This window comes from Mauremys reevesii, linkage group 17, assembly GCF_016161935.1.
Source record: "Mauremys reevesii isolate NIE-2019 linkage group 17, ASM1616193v1, whole genome shotgun sequence".
NCBI lineage: Eukaryota > Metazoa > Chordata > Testudines > Geoemydidae > Mauremys > Mauremys reevesii.
The window spans coordinates 2,017,944-2,034,231 of record NC_052639.1 but is presented as its reverse complement, the minus strand read 5'-3'; the positions used below and the strand labels follow the sequence as shown (position 1 = coordinate 2,034,231).

The following is a 16,288-nucleotide window of genomic DNA, read 5'->3' as shown; positions in this document are numbered from 1 at the left end:
TCTCCCAGCTGTCTGTTCATTCAAGCAAATGTCCCCTGGGTCTCATATTGTGCGGCAGGATCCAAAGCAGGGACTGAGCTCTTTCCTCTAAATCCATCAGAATCTGAAACATCTCAGCTAAGTCCCCTCCTTCTCTTCTTTTTTCCTAGACTAAACAACCTTCATTCTGCCACGAAATCCCTCATCGGCATTGCCTTTCTCTAGGCCTTGCCCAGCTCAGGAGCAACAACCAAAACTGAGTGCAAGGCTCCACATGAAGGTGGTCAGTGCTCTCGCTAACGCCATTGAGACACGTTCTCTGTAACCTACCACCAACACGGGCTGGCTTTTCTGAGTGCTGCTTCACTCTGGGCAGATGGTTTCATAGAGCTCTCTCCCTAGCGACTCTGAGGGCTTTCCCCACCCTGACCAATCCCATTTCTGGCCTTCAGGGAATGGAGAATCCATAGGGAATTTCAGAAACAAGAAGGATGGGAACTCACCCCCTGGACTTCCTGGAAGGCCGAGCTTAAAGTTGGGTTGACTGCTGTATCTGAAGATCGGAATATCAGGGCAGATGAAAGGTTTCTTGGTGTTGGCATTGGTGAGAATTTTCAAAGCCGCATCCTGGGAAAAAGGAAAGAGGGGAAAACAATACAACCAGCAAAACACTGTACAAGAGGCAGCTGCAAGAGGCTGGTTTTCGCTGCTCATTTAAAGGGAAAGTAACTATGAAGCAATAAAGCTGAAATACTAGCAGACCCAAGACTGTGGTACTATATCTGTGAGTTTGCTTGGATGAGAGGAGGCAAGTCTCCTAAACTCCAGATGCTCACATAACAGCAACTCATCACACAAACAACCCTCCCAGCCCCACGGCTCAACCTGGACAATGCAATGAACAACCAGTCTAGCAATTCAATTCGACAAAATACCCCACTCACTGCCATGCCACTCTGCCCTCCCCAAACCCACCCTCAGATGCCGGAGAAACAGATGGGCCTTGTAGCATCAGTTGACCTCCAAGGTCAGCATGTTCTGGTGACTCAGGTTTCTGGTGCATTAGTAGGAGCATTTCCAGCAGATTGAGGGGAGTGATTATTCCCCTTTTGGCACTGGTGAGGACACATCTGGCGTATTGTGTCCATTTTTGGTCTCCCCACTACAGAAAGGATGTGGCCAAATTGGAGAGAGTCCAGCGGATGGCAATGAAAATGATTAGGGGGCTGGGGCACGTGGCTTATGAGGAGACACTGAGGGAACTGGGCTTATTTAATCTGCAGAAGAGAAGAGTGAGGGGGGATTTGATAGCAGGCTTCAGCTACCTGAAGCGAGGTTCCAAAGAGGATGGAGCTCGGCTGTTCTCAATGGTGGCAGATGACAGAACAAGGAGCAATGGTCTCAAGTTGCAGTGGGGGAGGTCTCGGTTGGATATTAGGAAAAAAAATTCACTAGGAGGGTGGTGAAGCACTGGAATGGTGTTACCTAGGGAGGTGGTGGAATTTCCATCCTTAGAGGTTTTTAAAGCCCAGCTTGACGAAGCCCTGGCTGGGATGATTTAGTTGGGGTTGGTCCTGCTTTGAGCAGGGGATTGGACTAGATACCTCCTGAGGTCTCATCCAACCCTAGTCTTCCATGATTCTATGACTCCCCAACTAGACTGAGGGTCTCCTGTAGAGAACACCCCCCAGCCAGTTTCCCCCTCCTTTTTTAACAACTCCAGCAGCTCTGCTGATCACCACTTTGGCACTCTCCCTGTGTCCCTGCAGCCCAGGGAGGGAGGAAGCAGGAGAGTGTTTGGCTGCTGGCTGAGCTCCTCTCCCGCCACTTGGGGCTGCTGCACCTTCTTTGCTTCTGGAGTCACATGTGTTGCCTCTGCCTCCACTCCCTGACTCACCTGGGCGGATGGTTTGCAAGGCAGGCAGCAGCGCTGGGACTCCAGCAGCAGAGAAGGCGCAGCAGCCCCATGTGGTGGGGGAAGAGCTCAGTCAGCAGCCAGCCACCTGGCTGTTTCCTGCCTCCCCTTGGCTGTAGGGACACAGGGAGAGTGCCACTGCCAGGCGCAGTGCTGCCTCCTTGCTACTGGGCGTCCCCACCAGAGGCATAGGGTGACCAGGTGTCCAATTTTTGACTGGAACATCCGGTTGAAAAGGGATTTTGGCGGGTCCGGGGCCATTGAGTGTCCAGTTGGTGATGCTGCGCAGCAGGGCTGGCAGGCTCCCTGCTAGCCTCCACGCTGCGCGGCTCCTGGGAAGCAGCTGGTATGTTCACCTCTGACTCCTACATGTCGGGGCAGCCAGGGGGCTCTGCTGCTGCCTCCACCCCAAATGCTGCCCCTGCAGCTCCCATTGGCTGGGAACCGTGGCCAATGGGAGCTGCGGGGGGTAGCACCTGCGGACGGGACAGCGTGCAGAGCCACCTGGCTGAGCCTCCACATAGGAGCCGGATGGGGGACATGCCACTGCTTCCAGGAGCTGCTTGAGGTGCGTGCTGCCCGGAGACTGCACCCCGACCCTCTCCCAGGCCACAGTCCCCTGCCCCATCCCTGATCCCCCTCCCGTCCTCAAAACCCCTCAATACCAGCCCTGATCCCCCTCTTGCACTCCAAACCCATCATCCCCAGCCCCATCTCAGAGCCTGCACCCCTGATCCCCTTCCTGTCCTCTGAACCCCTCAGTCCCTGCCCGGAGGCCCCTCCCACACCCTGAACCCCTAATTTCTGGCCCCACGCCAGAACCTGCACTCCCAGCCGAGAGCCTGTACCTCCTGCCACCCCCTCACCCGCTGCCTCAGCCCAGAGCCCCCTCCCATATTCCGAACTCCTCGGCTCTACCCTCCAGTCAGGAGCCCTCTTCTGCACCCCAACCCCCTCATCCCTGGCCCCACCCCAGAGCCTGCACCCCAAGCCAGAGTCCTCACCCCCCTCGCATCCCAACCCCCTGCCTCAGCCTGGAGCCCCCTCCCGTACGCTGACTCCGGAGCCCACACCCCCACTCCGGAGCCCACACCCCCAGCCGCAGTCCTCACCCACTACTGCACCCCAGCCCCCTGAACCAGCCCAGTGAAAATGAGCAAGTGAGTGAGGGTGGGGAGAGCGAGCGGGGGGTATGGAGTGAGCAGGGTCAGAGCCTCAGACAAGGGGTGGGGCAAGTGTGTTCGGTTTTGTGTGAGTAGAAAGTTGGCAACCCTACAGAGGCATCCTGAGAAATCGGGGGTGGAGGGATATGACCTTGCATGCCCCCCGCATGTGTCACCTCTGCTGGGGAGGCATATGCCTCCTGATCTACATTAAAAGGTGCTCACTTCAACTGCAAGTTTCCTTGTTTTTGCTTCTCAGATATTGTAGAACACAGATTTTAACTTTTTAGGGGCAAGAGTAACATCTTTGCTATATGATACAGAACTAAGTAACACTCTGGAATAACACACAAGAATAACCTCAAAGCTTATTCCAACAAACGCAGGGAGTGATTCAGCAGGTCTGAATGAAATGCCTGTGGCTTCCTCACTCCGAGCGCTGCATGGACACCCCGAGACTAGAGTGTCGCTGTGTCCCCACCACAGGCATCCAGAGGAGTCTGGGGGGCATGTGACCCCCCAAGAATCTTTCATTTGTGCCCCCCCACTAGCCACAGCTCCAGAGTTCTGCCCCAGTCCAAGACTCTGATGGTGCTTTGCCTGTGGAGCACAATGCAGTAACCCAAGTCTTGAGGTGACAAAGGCCTGGATAATGGTAGCAAGGTCCACGCCAGACTGAAAAGGTTGCAACCGTTTGATCAGACTTATGTGGAGAAATGCTGCCCTGGCTACAGCTGCTGTCTGATCAACTCAAAGCAGCTACAGTCATTGTGACCTGCACATTGCAAACTTGTGGGCGACAATCTCTGCCATCTCTTCTGGTTGTTTTCCCCAACCTAATCGCAGCCTCACCTGAACAGCCAGACAGCTCTGCTATGCCCCAGTCACAACTGGACCCTGGGTAAAGCACTCGACTAAACCTTTGTGGCTTAGTGTTGAAATAAAATTATTCCATAATAAGGGGCAAGTTTGTCACGTACACATGGGAAAAAGGAGCAGGGAAAAATGCAGCGCCAGCTATGGATAGTCTTAACTCTGGAAGATCCTTCGAGAGGAAATGTAGCCAAACTCCAGGCTCGCAGACAATGGATCTTTCTGTGCCTGCATTCTATAGATAGCTAACTACTTGGTTTGCAAACTAACACAAGGGGGGGGGTGCAAATAGATGAACAATAAGGGGTCACAAGAGGGGCAGATTCATGTAGCTTGCTAATTATGTATGGTAATGAGATCAAATTTTGGCCAATCATAGAGCTATAGATTATCATAGTCAACTGTATATAATACTTTGGTGTAAGTGTGTTCTTTGTTCTTGCTGACATATGAGCTCAAACCCAATTGAAATTGAAATAAACGGATCGCCCCTCCTGGGGCTCCTTGCTTGACTAGCTGTGTCCGTCTCTCCTTATTCCTCAGCTGGAATGGACAGAAATTTCTACAACAGTGTGATGGACACAAAGAGCTGCACGTCGGCAGCAGACTGAAGGCATTGCAAGCTACGCCTCCTCACTCACGCTCCTGGCACTGCACAGACCCACTGGATAGGAGCGGGAGACAAGGCAGGACCTTGAAACACGCACTAGAGCACTCAGGAGCGAAGAGCGAGATCCCAGCACCAACTTCTGGGATCTCTATTGAAGGGACAAGGCTACTTGAGGGCGAGTTTCTCAGCTCTCTCTAGGGTCAACAGGTGAGTCAACAGCCCCTCATGATCAGCGGTATCACAGGCAAGCCAGCACTACTATGTCCCTCCCACCATGGGCCAGACCCTCAGCATAATCAGCGTCATTTCATTGACTCCAATGGTGCTGTGTCAATTTACACCAGCTGGGGATCTGGCCCCATTACCTATGTATATTTCTCTCCCTGATTTTGAGGCTCCAGGTCAGCAACTGTGGCCTCATCACACTCTGGCCTCCACATTTACTTTACCTTAAATAAACGGTAGGAGTCACTGTCAGAAAACTGGACAGACTGGGGCCTTCTGCGACGTGACCGCCAGAGACCCATGTATTCAGGGTACTCAGAGAAATATGGACAGTCGCCTGACTCGTGCTCTCGAGCTGCAGCGGGATAATCTCCTTGGGGAAAACGGGGGAGCAAGTTATAGACCTAAAAATAAACAGACAACATGAGGTGTGGGAGCTAAGCCAGAGCCCAATTCCAGCCCCTTCTCTCACAGATGCATCACACCCCACAAACCTCCCCAATCGCCCTTGCCAATCTCCAGCACAGATGCCTCCCTCCACCCAACCCCATCTCCCGCATGGGCGTCTGTCGCTGCAGCTCCCCCACATCCATTCCTTTCTATCACCCAGGAAGGGACAACTCCCACAATGCACCTGGCCAGTTGTCCCCTGTTGTACATGGGGGGCAGGGAATTCTCCTGCCCTGCCCCTGGGGACCAGCTCTGCCCTGGAGACCGAGCTCCGGTTACCCCGGCCATTATCTCAGCTCTGAGCTCCATGTTCCCAGCCAGAGCCGGGGTGAGGGGGTGCCAGGAGGGGGGCACTGCAAGGGCTGATGGGAGAACAGGCAAGGCAAGTGTGGACCCCCCAGAGTTAGGGGGTGACAAGTGCCATTGGAGCAGCCCTCAGACGGGGAGAGGTGGCCTCGAGGGGTGTCCCCCAGCGGCCGTGCATCACCCTCCCTGCGAGGGGGGAGGACTCGTCGGGAGGGGCTGGGTGAGCGGCCGAGCTGCTCTGGACTCACCGTGTCGATGCTGAGCTCGGCCTCGGGCTTCATGAGCAGCACGCTCTGATCCACGGCGCGGACGGCGCACAGGGACCCGGGGGCAGCCTGCACCCGCAGCTGGAGCTCTGAGCCCGGCAGGGCCCGGTCCTGCGAGAAGGCCAGCTTCACCTGGCGAGGCACAGCGCGTCACAGGGGAGGGGAGAGACCCCCGGGGCAGGGGGAGACAGGCCCGGCCGGCCGGGGCTTTGGAGGTTGCTGCTGGGAGTGGTGGTTTGAAGCAGCCCAGGCTCATTCAGCACCCCCGTGGGACGGCTCAGGGAGCTGCAGTTATTCATAGACACCCCAGAGCGATTGAGGTGGATGGGGTGCAACGACCCTGGCGCTGCTGTGAGGCCGGGGAAGGGAGGGGCCGAGGGCACGCAGCGATGCCCCTGCTCAGGGCTCCTGTTATGGGGCAGGGAGCGGTTCCCCCACCCAGAGGCTCCTCCGCCCCGAGCCCCAGGCTCACCTTGTTCGGGAGGCACTTGGCCAGTTGCAGCCGGGCGCGGTCAGCAGCCATCTCGCCATCGGGCAGCACCGTGTAACCCAGCACCTTGGCAGCGGGCGCCAGGTCAGCGCCGACGGGCAGCTCCACCGAGAAGGAGCCCTTCAGCCCTAGGGATGGTGGGAAACACCCAGGGGAAGTCAGGCCCAACCAGCAGAGCCCCCTCCCCCAGCCCGGCTCCTGCTCAGGGGGCTCAATCCCCAGTTGCCCTTGAGCACTCCCTATCTGCACAGACCCCTCCCCCGCCACTTACCAGCCCCCTCCCAGAGGTCCAGCCCCTTGTGGAGGATCCTGGCGATGGCTCCCTTGGCCACGACCTGCGGAGGAGGAGACGGGAGTCACTGAGTAGACACTATATGGGGGGCTGACAAACGTCCCGACGTGGCGATGGCCACGCAGGCCGGAGTCGGGGCAGGGTGCGGCCTCTCCTCCCCATGGACTGAGCCAGCAGAGGTGGGGGTGCAAGGAAGAACATTCAGGCAGGTATCCCAATCCCCAGCCCCCCCAGGCCAGACAGCCCCTGCTCTGGGGCCAGATTGGAACCAGAGCCCTAGTGGGGAAAGGGGAAAAGCCCCGTCTTGATATTGCCCCGCCCTTTTCATTGAAAGGAACTGTCCTATTGCCCACTGGTCTGTCATGGGGTCACAGCGCTGATTCTGTACCTCATGCTCATACATACGCACACACACACATACACACACACATGCGCGCATGCACACACACACACTTCAGTCTCCCATGACGGGCTCACCAGGAAGATGAAATCCAGGCTCCTGGACCCTTTCCCCAGGGCCTCCCTAGCAATGACGTAATCCACCTGGAGCTGCTGGGCCTGGTCGCAGGGCAGCACCCCTCCCAGCCAGCGGATCTTCAGGAAACTCTGGCTCTTGGAGTAGAAGGGCTCCAGGTTACGATGGGCATCCGGATAACGGGGAGAGACTCTTCCAAACACAGAGCTGCGATCCACCTGCTTGAAGTGCCCCTTGGGGATAGAGAGAGCGATGGGGATCATCAGGGATACAGAGTGCCCAGCACAGGACAGGAATGCCGCCAAGGCAAGGCAGGCTTTGCCAACTGATTTCTTCATTAAGACCCCTCACCCTGTGTCCATAAGAGTTGTAGTAGAGAGAGAGAATCTGGAGCACTGGGCCTGGTGTAAGACCTGAGGCCTGAACCACAGTCAACATAGCCAGGCCATGCTATGAGCAAAACTCAGGCCCTGTCATAAAGCAGACGCTTGCTTACAAGTCCACTGTCTGGTACATGGTAAAGATATGACTAGTGTTGCTAAAACACAGGCTTTCCTAAGAAGTACTAGGTGTTCATGTAAACACATTCCAGAAGGCTAGTACAGGTACACCCTAACCTAGAGTTCTCACGTAACGGCATAAACACAATCCTTGGAGATGGTACAGGAACACGCCGACCCAAAGTAAGATAAGAATGGAATGACAGAATAGTGAATGGGGATTTTTTGTTTGAACCAGCCCGTACAAGGTGTAGGGTTGGTAACTAACCATATCAGGAGTGTCATATGTAACTTGTTTGCATCAATGTTTAAAAAGGGAAGTCATAAGAAGGGCACCTTTGTCCAGCCGAGGGAGCAGCAGACAGTCCCGCTGTTGACTGAGCTGGTCCACTGTCATGAGCATACATATGTTAGTGTACCTGCAACCACAGAACCAGGGCGCTAGGACCGTGCTTCGTGGACCATAAACCTAGCCAAGTGCCTTCATCAGTGAACTGTGCCTGTGATCTTTCTTTATGAGTAACATTGAGGTCTGCTGAATTAGCAAGCTGCACTCTCTGCTAGTGCTGATAACACTGGAGCTCCAAGAACAGAAGCACTGAGCAGCTGTAACAGCTTAGCAGCCTAGACAGCATAACCGCAGCAGAAACAACATTTCTTAGCACTTAACAAAAGTGACATGGAAAACCCCAGTGGTTCGAATGGGGCAGCCTGACAGAGGCAATGCAGCAACCCCTGAACTGCTGGGCCCAGTTCTGGGTGTCCTCATACGTCAAGTGCAGGTGTCCAGTCCAGCTGAAAGGAGATGATCAGAGGCTGGAGTGCAGGGTCCCCACAGATGTTGGGATGCCCGTTACTTACCCTCAGAGTGACCCTCCCAGTCCAGCCAGAAGTGTCCAGCTCGAAGGAAGCTCTGCCAGTCTCGTCTGTCTGGAAGGTCTGGTCCTGCTTCACATCTCCATAGCTAACAAAGAGCTGCAGCTTCTCATTCTTCAGTGCAGAACCACCTGCCGCCTTCAGGAGCATCTGAGTCGGGAGAGAAAGGGGGAGACACACAACTCAGGGAGCAGACTCCTGGGAGAGTGTTGCCCACTGGGGGCTAAAGAGCTGGCTGGGGGCAGAAAGGGACAGTGTGATCCAGCCCTGAGATGCTCTGGGAAAGCCCAGGGCTGGGATGGGGTGTTGGGGTGAGGACTGAGGGGCATTAGCAGATCTGGGAAGAAGTTTTGGCAGGACTGGAATAGCTAGGGGTGCTGGGGTGAGCATTGAGGGGTAACAGGTTGTCTGACCCCTTGACTGAGCCCTCCCTTGGGATGTGGGACTCTGCAGTCCAGCCACCCCCAGGCCCTGAAACCAGGGCCTCAGATCTCCCAGCCCCATTGCTTTGCTTACACACATTCCCCCTGAGTCACAGCTGGGCGGTGGCCAGGTTGGGCTTTAAGATTAATCCCTGAGGGACAATGCGGTAGGCAAGTAAGGAACCCGGGTGTAACAAAGGAATTTCTAAACCACAGTCACGTAGATGGCTCAAGAGTTACAGATCTTTGCCAGTGAACAAAAGTGCTGATGAGCACCCTTCTCTAGTCTGACCTCACTCTGCCTCTGACTCTGGGGTTTGTCAACAGCTCAGGCTGGGCAGAATCCCTCCTGGCTTGTCTGTCTCTGGCCAGGCCTTCTGCCACGTGGTGATGGTCGGCACGGCTGCACAGAGCAGTGCCCCTTTTTAAGTAGACCCTCTCAGGACCCTCCTGCCATGCGTTCAGCTGGAAAACTCCTTCCCCCTCCCCCAGACTTGCTCACCCCACCTGCAGGCCCTTTGGTAGAAAAAACATTGTTCTGTGGGGGTGGGCCAGTAGTTGAGAAACAATCAAAACTGATGGCGCTAGATTGCCATCTTGAGATCTTCTCCATGATCGTCCTTCAGCTAAGTGTCGCACACCTTTTCTAGGCTGGGCACTTGTCGAGAATGCAATTCGATAATCTACCTTGCGCAAATATACATTTGTGCACAGCACAAAATACAAAGGGAAGGTACCTACCTGTTAGTAACCGGAGTTCTTTGAGATGTGGTGCCTATATGTGCTCCACTTCTGGTGCGTATGTGCCCCATGCGATGCAGATCTGAATGATTTAGCCACCAGTGGCCATTGGTTGTGCCTGCGCCCTGCATACCTCCCTTGGGCACCCCCTTACCCAGGGCATAAAAGGGGAGGAGCTACCAAACAACTCTTGGCTCCATCCCAACTGTCAAGACCATAACAATAGATTTGTCAGTAGAGGGGAAAGGGAGTTGGATTGTGCAGCACATTTAAACAACACATCTTAAAAACGGTACATAACTTCCTTTTCTCCACCAAGTGCTTGTCTATATTCGCTCCATTTCTGGTGACTCACAATGTATCATAAAGCTGGAGAGGACTGAGTCTACTGAAACATTCTATCATGCAGCTTTGTCAAACCAAGCATCAGAAGGAGATGCTTCACAATTGAGTAGTGTCTGGTAAAAGTATGTACACTACCCCATGTAGCAGCTACACACATCGGTTAAAGAAACACCCTACAAGGAAGCAGTGGAAGCTACCTGAGCCCTTACAGAATGTAATCTAACCTGCCCAGATTGTTCTAAATTCTCTCTCATAAACTATTGTAATGCAACTGGACACCCACTTGGAAATCCTCTGCATCGAAATTCCTTGACCCTTTGACATCTCAGTATAGAAATAAATAGCCTAGGAGATACCCTGAAAGGCTTTGTCCTACTCATAAGAATGGCCATACTGGGTCAGACCATTGGTCCATCTAGCCCAATATCCTGTCTTCCGACAGTGGCCAATGCCAGGTGCTCCAGAGGGAATGAACAGAACAGGTAATCATCACGTGACCTGTTGTCCACTCCCAGCTTCTGGTGAACAGAGGTTAGGAACACTCGGAGCATGGTTTTGAATCCCTGCCCATCCTGGCTAATAGCCATCACTGGACCTATCTTCCATGAAGTTATCTAGTTCTTTTTTGAACCCTGTTATGGTTTTGACCTTCACACCATCCCTTGGCAAAGAGTTCCACAGGTTGACTGTGCATTGTGTGAAGAACTTCCTTTTGTTTGTGTTAAACTTGCTGCCTATTAATTTCACTGGGTGACCCCTAGTTCTTGTGTTATGTGACAGAGTAAAAAATTCTTTATTCACTTTTTCCACACCAGTCAAGATTGTATAGACCTCTATCTTACCCCCCCGAGGTGTCTCTTCCAAACTGAAAAATCCCAGGTTTTTTAATTTCTGCTCATACAGAAGCTGTCCCATACACCTAATCATTTTAGTTGCCCTTTCCTGTACCTTTTTCAATTCCAATATATTTTTTTTGAGATGGTGTGACCAGACCCGTACACAGTATTCAAGATGGGGATGTTCTATGGATTTACATAGAGGCATTAGGATAATTTCTGTCTTGTTATCTATCCTAGCCCTTCAAGCTCTGTCTTCCAGATAGAAGGACAGGGCTTGAAGGACATCTAATGTGTAAAAGCCACTTCACCCCTCAAGGAATGGGGCTTAGGAAAGAATACAGGTAAAGGTATGAAATGGTTTAAATGATAGTCTGAAACCACTTCTGAGAGAAATTTAGGATGTGGTTTAAATGCCACATTATCTTTATGAAAGACAGTCAATGATGACCTTGTAATCTGCCAACCCTTTGAGCTGATGTAAATGTTATGAGGAATGAAGTCTTCATAGACCAGAGTAGACCAGCTCAAACAGATGGTCCGTCAGACAGATAAGAACCATATTAAGGTCCCATAATGGAGGAGGCTGTTGCTCTGGGAGAAAGACTCTGTTTACTTTAGGGTGAGAGAAAACTGTATAATGTTGGGCTGGTGGATGATGCGGCAAGTTCACTGCCAGATGAACCCGTACTGAGCTTACAGATGGACCAGATGTTTTCAAGGACAGCAAATATTGAAGTATATCAAGAATCGATGGCCCTGTTGGGGGCAGATTGTGTTGAGATGACCATGCAGAGAGGTGTGTCCATATCGCAGCCTAGGTACACCCTACTGGACTATTTCTACTCTGAACTAGGATGTTTTGTTCATCTGCAAAACAAGTTTTTTCTAAGTCCAGTAACCAGGCAGTTTCCATGTCGTCAGATGCAGTGATATCAGGTCTGGGTGAAGAACAGATCCATTGTTCTGGCTGACTAAGTCCGGACACAGAGGTAGTGCAACTGGAGGGGACAGTGACAGAGATTTGAGTTCTGGATGCCAGTATTGTCTGGCCAAGCTGGGGCTGCTAGTATGACCAAGGCTTTCACCTGTCTGATTTTCTGTAAGACACGTGTATCAAAGGAACAAGAGTATAAGCATAATGTAGTCCCTGAGTCCAGAGCACTAGAAAAGCATCTGCTTGAGAAGCCAGACTCTGCCCCCCTGTGAAACACAAGGTGTTGCATTTTCTGTCATGCTTAGTCGCAAACAGATCTGTGTGAAGAGATCCCCATCAATGTAAAATGGATCTCATAACTGAGTCTTTTATGGACCATTCATGATTCTGCAACCAGTGTCTGCTCAGAGGATCCAACAGCATGTTCTGTAGACCTGGCAGATAAATTTCAGAAATCCTAATGTTGTGACATACATACCAGTTCCACAGAAGGATGGCCTCTCTACATACAGGGGTGGACCTGGTCCTTCCTTGTTTGTTTACATAGAATATCACACTGGTATGGTCCATCATTATCTGGATGTTCTGGCCATTGATATGGGGTGGAAAAACCATGCAAGCAAGTCAGATGGCCCCGAGTTCCAGAATGTTGAACTGTTAGGGTCTCGAGATGAGCTGCTCATCCCAGTGCAGAAGCCTGGGTCAGGATGGGCTTTGTGAGCAACAACGGTGAGAGAGGCGCACCCTTGCAAACTTGCTCCGGGTCATTCCACCAGTTGAAGGAGTTCAGGACGTCTTGTGGAATCTGCACTTTCACACCTTTGCTGTGTACATTGCAGACAACCTAAATGGTGAGTCTGGTGGATGGAGTCACCAATGTGCATGAAGCCATATGACTAGAGCCCTACCAAATTCACAGTCCATTTTGGTCAATTTCATGGTCACAGGATTTTAAAGTCGTATATTTCATTATTTCAGCTATTTAAATCTGAAATTTCACGGTGTTGTAATTGTAGGGGTCCTAACCCCAAAAGGGGTTGGGGGGTCACAAGGTTATTGTAGGGTAGGTTGTGGTACTTCTACCCTTACTTCTGCGCTGCTGCTGGTGGTGGCGCTGCCTTCAGAGCTGGGCAGCTGGAGAGCAGTGGCTGCTGGCCGGGAGCCCAGTTCTGAAGGCAGAGCCATCGCCAGTAGCAGCACATAAATAAAGAGGGTATGGTATGGCATTGCCACCCTTACTTCTGCACGGTGGCTGGTGGAGCGCTGTCTTCAGAGCTGGGCGCCCAGCCAACGGCTGATGTTCTCCGGCCACCCAGCTCTGAAGGCAGCGCAGAAGTAAGGGAAGCAATACCATGACCCGCCCTAAAATAATCCTGTGACCCCACCCCCACTACCCCATTTTGGGTAGGACCCTGAATTTGAGAAATGCTGGTCTCCTCTGTGAAATCTGTATAGTGTAGAGTAAAAGCACACAAAAGACCAGATTTCATGGGGGGAGACCGGATTTCACAGTCTGTGATGTGCTTTTCACGGCTTTAGAATTTGGTAGGGCCCTACATATGACCCAGCAATTGGAGACTGTAGTGGGTTAGCTCTGGGTCCTCCTGCTCTGGGTCAGTAGGAGGTGTCACCCAGAGTCAGGGAATTAGCAGAGTAATAAGCAGAGCACCAAACAGTCTAGAAGCTTCTGGCCCTCAGGCAGGGCAGGACAACAAGCAATCAGTGGGTTCTGGCCCTCAGGCAGGGCAGAGTAAACCAGCAGTCTGTGAGCTCTGGCCCTTAGGCAGGGGCAGAGCTGCAATGAGTCTAGGAGCCCAGACCCTCAAGCAGGGCAGAGCATCAAGCAGTGTAGGGGCTCAGGCCTCAGGCCAGGCGGAGCACCAAAGGGTCTGTGGGCTCAGGAGGGGGGTTCTCTGACCTCTGAGGCGGGGTGGAGCTGTAGACAGTCTATTGCCTGACATCTTGGCTCAGGAAGATGGCAGACAAACACAGGCCTCGTGGCCTAAGATGGGGAGGCTGCCACCCCGAGGGGGGGAGGCAGAGGGTAGGGGGACACAGGCCCTCCCGACTCCACTGGGTCCCAGACCAGGGCCCTAACAGTGGCGGAGTGTTCCGCCACTGGGTCAGTGAGGAATCCAGCTGCAATATGTTGACTGGGTGTCTGGCAGCAGTGCAGCCAGACTGGGGTCGGCTGTCCCTGGGCCACTTCCAACCGTCCCCCTGCGATGTACCTGAATCTGCGGGGATCCTCCATTTCCTCTGGGTACAAAGCTAGTGGCAGTCCCATTGGCTCCTAAGTGCCTCGGACGGCCGATGGCTCCGGCAGGTCTGGCTGCTCCTCAGCTCGGAGGGGCACCTCTTTAGTCTCCAGCCTTGGGAGCAGACGGGAGATGTCTGCCTTCTCTAGCGGCGGCCCAACAGAGCTCCAGAAGCCGCCCTTTATACTTCCTGTCCCACCCCTTAACTTCCAATGGGAGGGGAAATCCCGGCCTGACTGCATCCACCAGGGACTACTGAGTGACTCCTCCCCCTCAGATTAAGTGGGAGGCCATTCCGCGTCACTACCGAGGCGTGTCCTCATTGTGGTTTGCGACTTGGTCTGCATTGGAGTGATCGGGGCCAATGTGTTGTTGAAGCTGGCTGTGGCAGGTAGGCCTTTGCTGCAGCAGAGTTTATGAAGGCTCTAATGAATCCCATTTTCAGAGTGGAAATTAGATGAGACGTGTCCTTGATTATCGTTAGCTCCAGAGTGGAGAACAGTGTCAAGATGTATCGAATGCTTTCTGTGACCTGTTGGGGAGACGAACCCTGCACCAACCAGTTGTTGAGGTACAGTACACTAAGATGCTGGTCTTTCTAAGATGGGCTGCTATCATAGCCAGGCATTTCATGAAAGTCCTTGGAGCTGTTGATAGCCAGAATGGCAGCACTCTGTACTGACAGTGTGTGTTACCCACACAAAAAACCAGATATTTCCTGTGTGCTGAATGGATGAAAATATAGAAATATGCATGGTGCAGACAGAGAGCTGCAGAATAGTCCAGAGGATCCAGGGAAGGAAGCATGGAGGAGATACTTACCATGTGAAGCTTGAATTGACTATGACAAAGACGGAATTTTCTGTAATATTTTCAGGAAGCCTATCTGTATCTCAGTTTCCCTTTGTGCTCTGTATTGCTACCCAGTCAACCTAGAGGCGTGCAGGAGGCATGAGGTATGTGTGTCACCTAGTTGTCTGGGTGGAATGAATAGGGTCATTAAAGAACGGTCTGGAACCAACCCAAATCACCAGAAGGTCCAGCGAAACAAAGAGATGTCCCACAACTGAACAATGCGCACCTAAAAGCAGGAAACTCCAGTGGGTGGGACATGTGAACTGAGCTGGAGAACAAAGGGAACAAGATGTCAGGTAATCAGGAGGAGGCAGCCCTTCCGAGGGACTCAGCTGCTTTCACTGGGGTGGACAAAAGACAGAGGGAGAGAGAGAGACCAAATCAGGGATGGAGTCCATCACAGCTTGGCTGGATCATCATGGCACATTGGCATACAAAAGTGTTCAGATCCCTGAGGTATAATATCGGACACCGACCTTCTGACTTCTTGGGGTCCAGAAAGTAGTGGGAATAAAACCACTGTCCCTGAAACAAGTGAGGAACCTTCTCTATTGCTCCAAGAGATATGAGTGACTGAACCTCTTGCTGTAATAACCTCGCATGGGAGGAGTCCCTGGTGGGGCGCGGAAGATGGATCAGGGTTCAAGAGGACTTGGAATTGGATCAAGTACACTTGTTGAATTACCTCCAGTAGGTACTCACTGATCAGTGGTAATATGGGTCCAGACTTCCTGGAAATAATGTGAATGGTCTGCAAATGGGGTGGGAAAGGGTAAAGTCATCTGAGACTGGTTGGCAGCTCTTGATGGAAATGTCAAATTCACTGCTGCAGGGAAGAGAGGGGAGGGCTAAGAGCCGTAGTTATTGTAGAAGTCAGGTTTCGTTTGTGAGGATGTTGCTTCTCTCTGGACTGCTCTGAAGACCTCTGGTAGGTGTGGTAGAATGGAGCAGTAACAGGATGTCTCTGAAATGGACGAGACTGCTTCCTTTCAATCTGTGGGGTATAAATACCCAGGGAGTGTGGCGGGAAATCTTTTTGCATGTGTAACACTGGGACCCAAGGCCCACTTTGTGGCAACCAGTAGAGAGCACAGACGGAAGAAGGGTCTAAGGAGCCCCTGAGTCTGGGATGTCTGTGTGACAGTCTGTACCCTTATGTTCATCCTGTTTACAAGACTATGATACATTTTGTACAAAGTATGTATGCCTTGTGAGGTATCATTGGAAAACTCATACTTTGTTGGTCATTATTGTCCTGGTGAAATGTGTGGCAACATTGTATGTAAAGTTATAAGATTCTACTGTATGGTATTAATAAGACATGTTCCATGTCTGGAGGGCAGTCACAAACTGGTTCCCCAGAGACAAAAGTATAGCTGATGCCTAAGCCAGGTGTCAATGAAATCAAATGGACCGTCACTTGGTTAAGTGGTCACTCTTCGGCAGGAGAGAGGATGTGGGCAAAAAATCTACA

At 52.4% G+C, this 16,288-nt stretch overlaps 1 protein-coding gene across 3 annotated transcripts in view; it reads right to left on the bottom strand.

Annotated features, from left to right (window-relative positions):
* The window catches only part of LOC120385031 (alpha-2-macroglobulin-like protein 1), a 144,799-nt gene that overhangs the window by 105,996 nt on the left and 22,515 nt on the right, over positions 1–16,288 (bottom strand). For all 3 annotated transcript variants that reach the window (XM_039504104.1, XM_039504105.1, XM_039504103.1), the window contains exons 11-17: positions 8,406–8,570; positions 7,047–7,277; positions 6,549–6,612; positions 6,260–6,405; positions 5,770–5,919; positions 4,990–5,169; positions 483–606 (exon numbers count right to left, since the gene is read on the bottom strand). In XM_039504104.1, the coding sequence (XP_039360038.1) occupies positions 483–606; positions 4,990–5,169; positions 5,770–5,919; positions 6,260–6,405; positions 6,549–6,612; positions 7,047–7,277; positions 8,406–8,570 (1,060 nt within the window). The remainder of the gene's footprint in view (positions 1–482; positions 607–4,989; positions 5,170–5,769; positions 5,920–6,259; positions 6,406–6,548; positions 6,613–7,046; positions 7,278–8,405; positions 8,571–16,288) is intronic.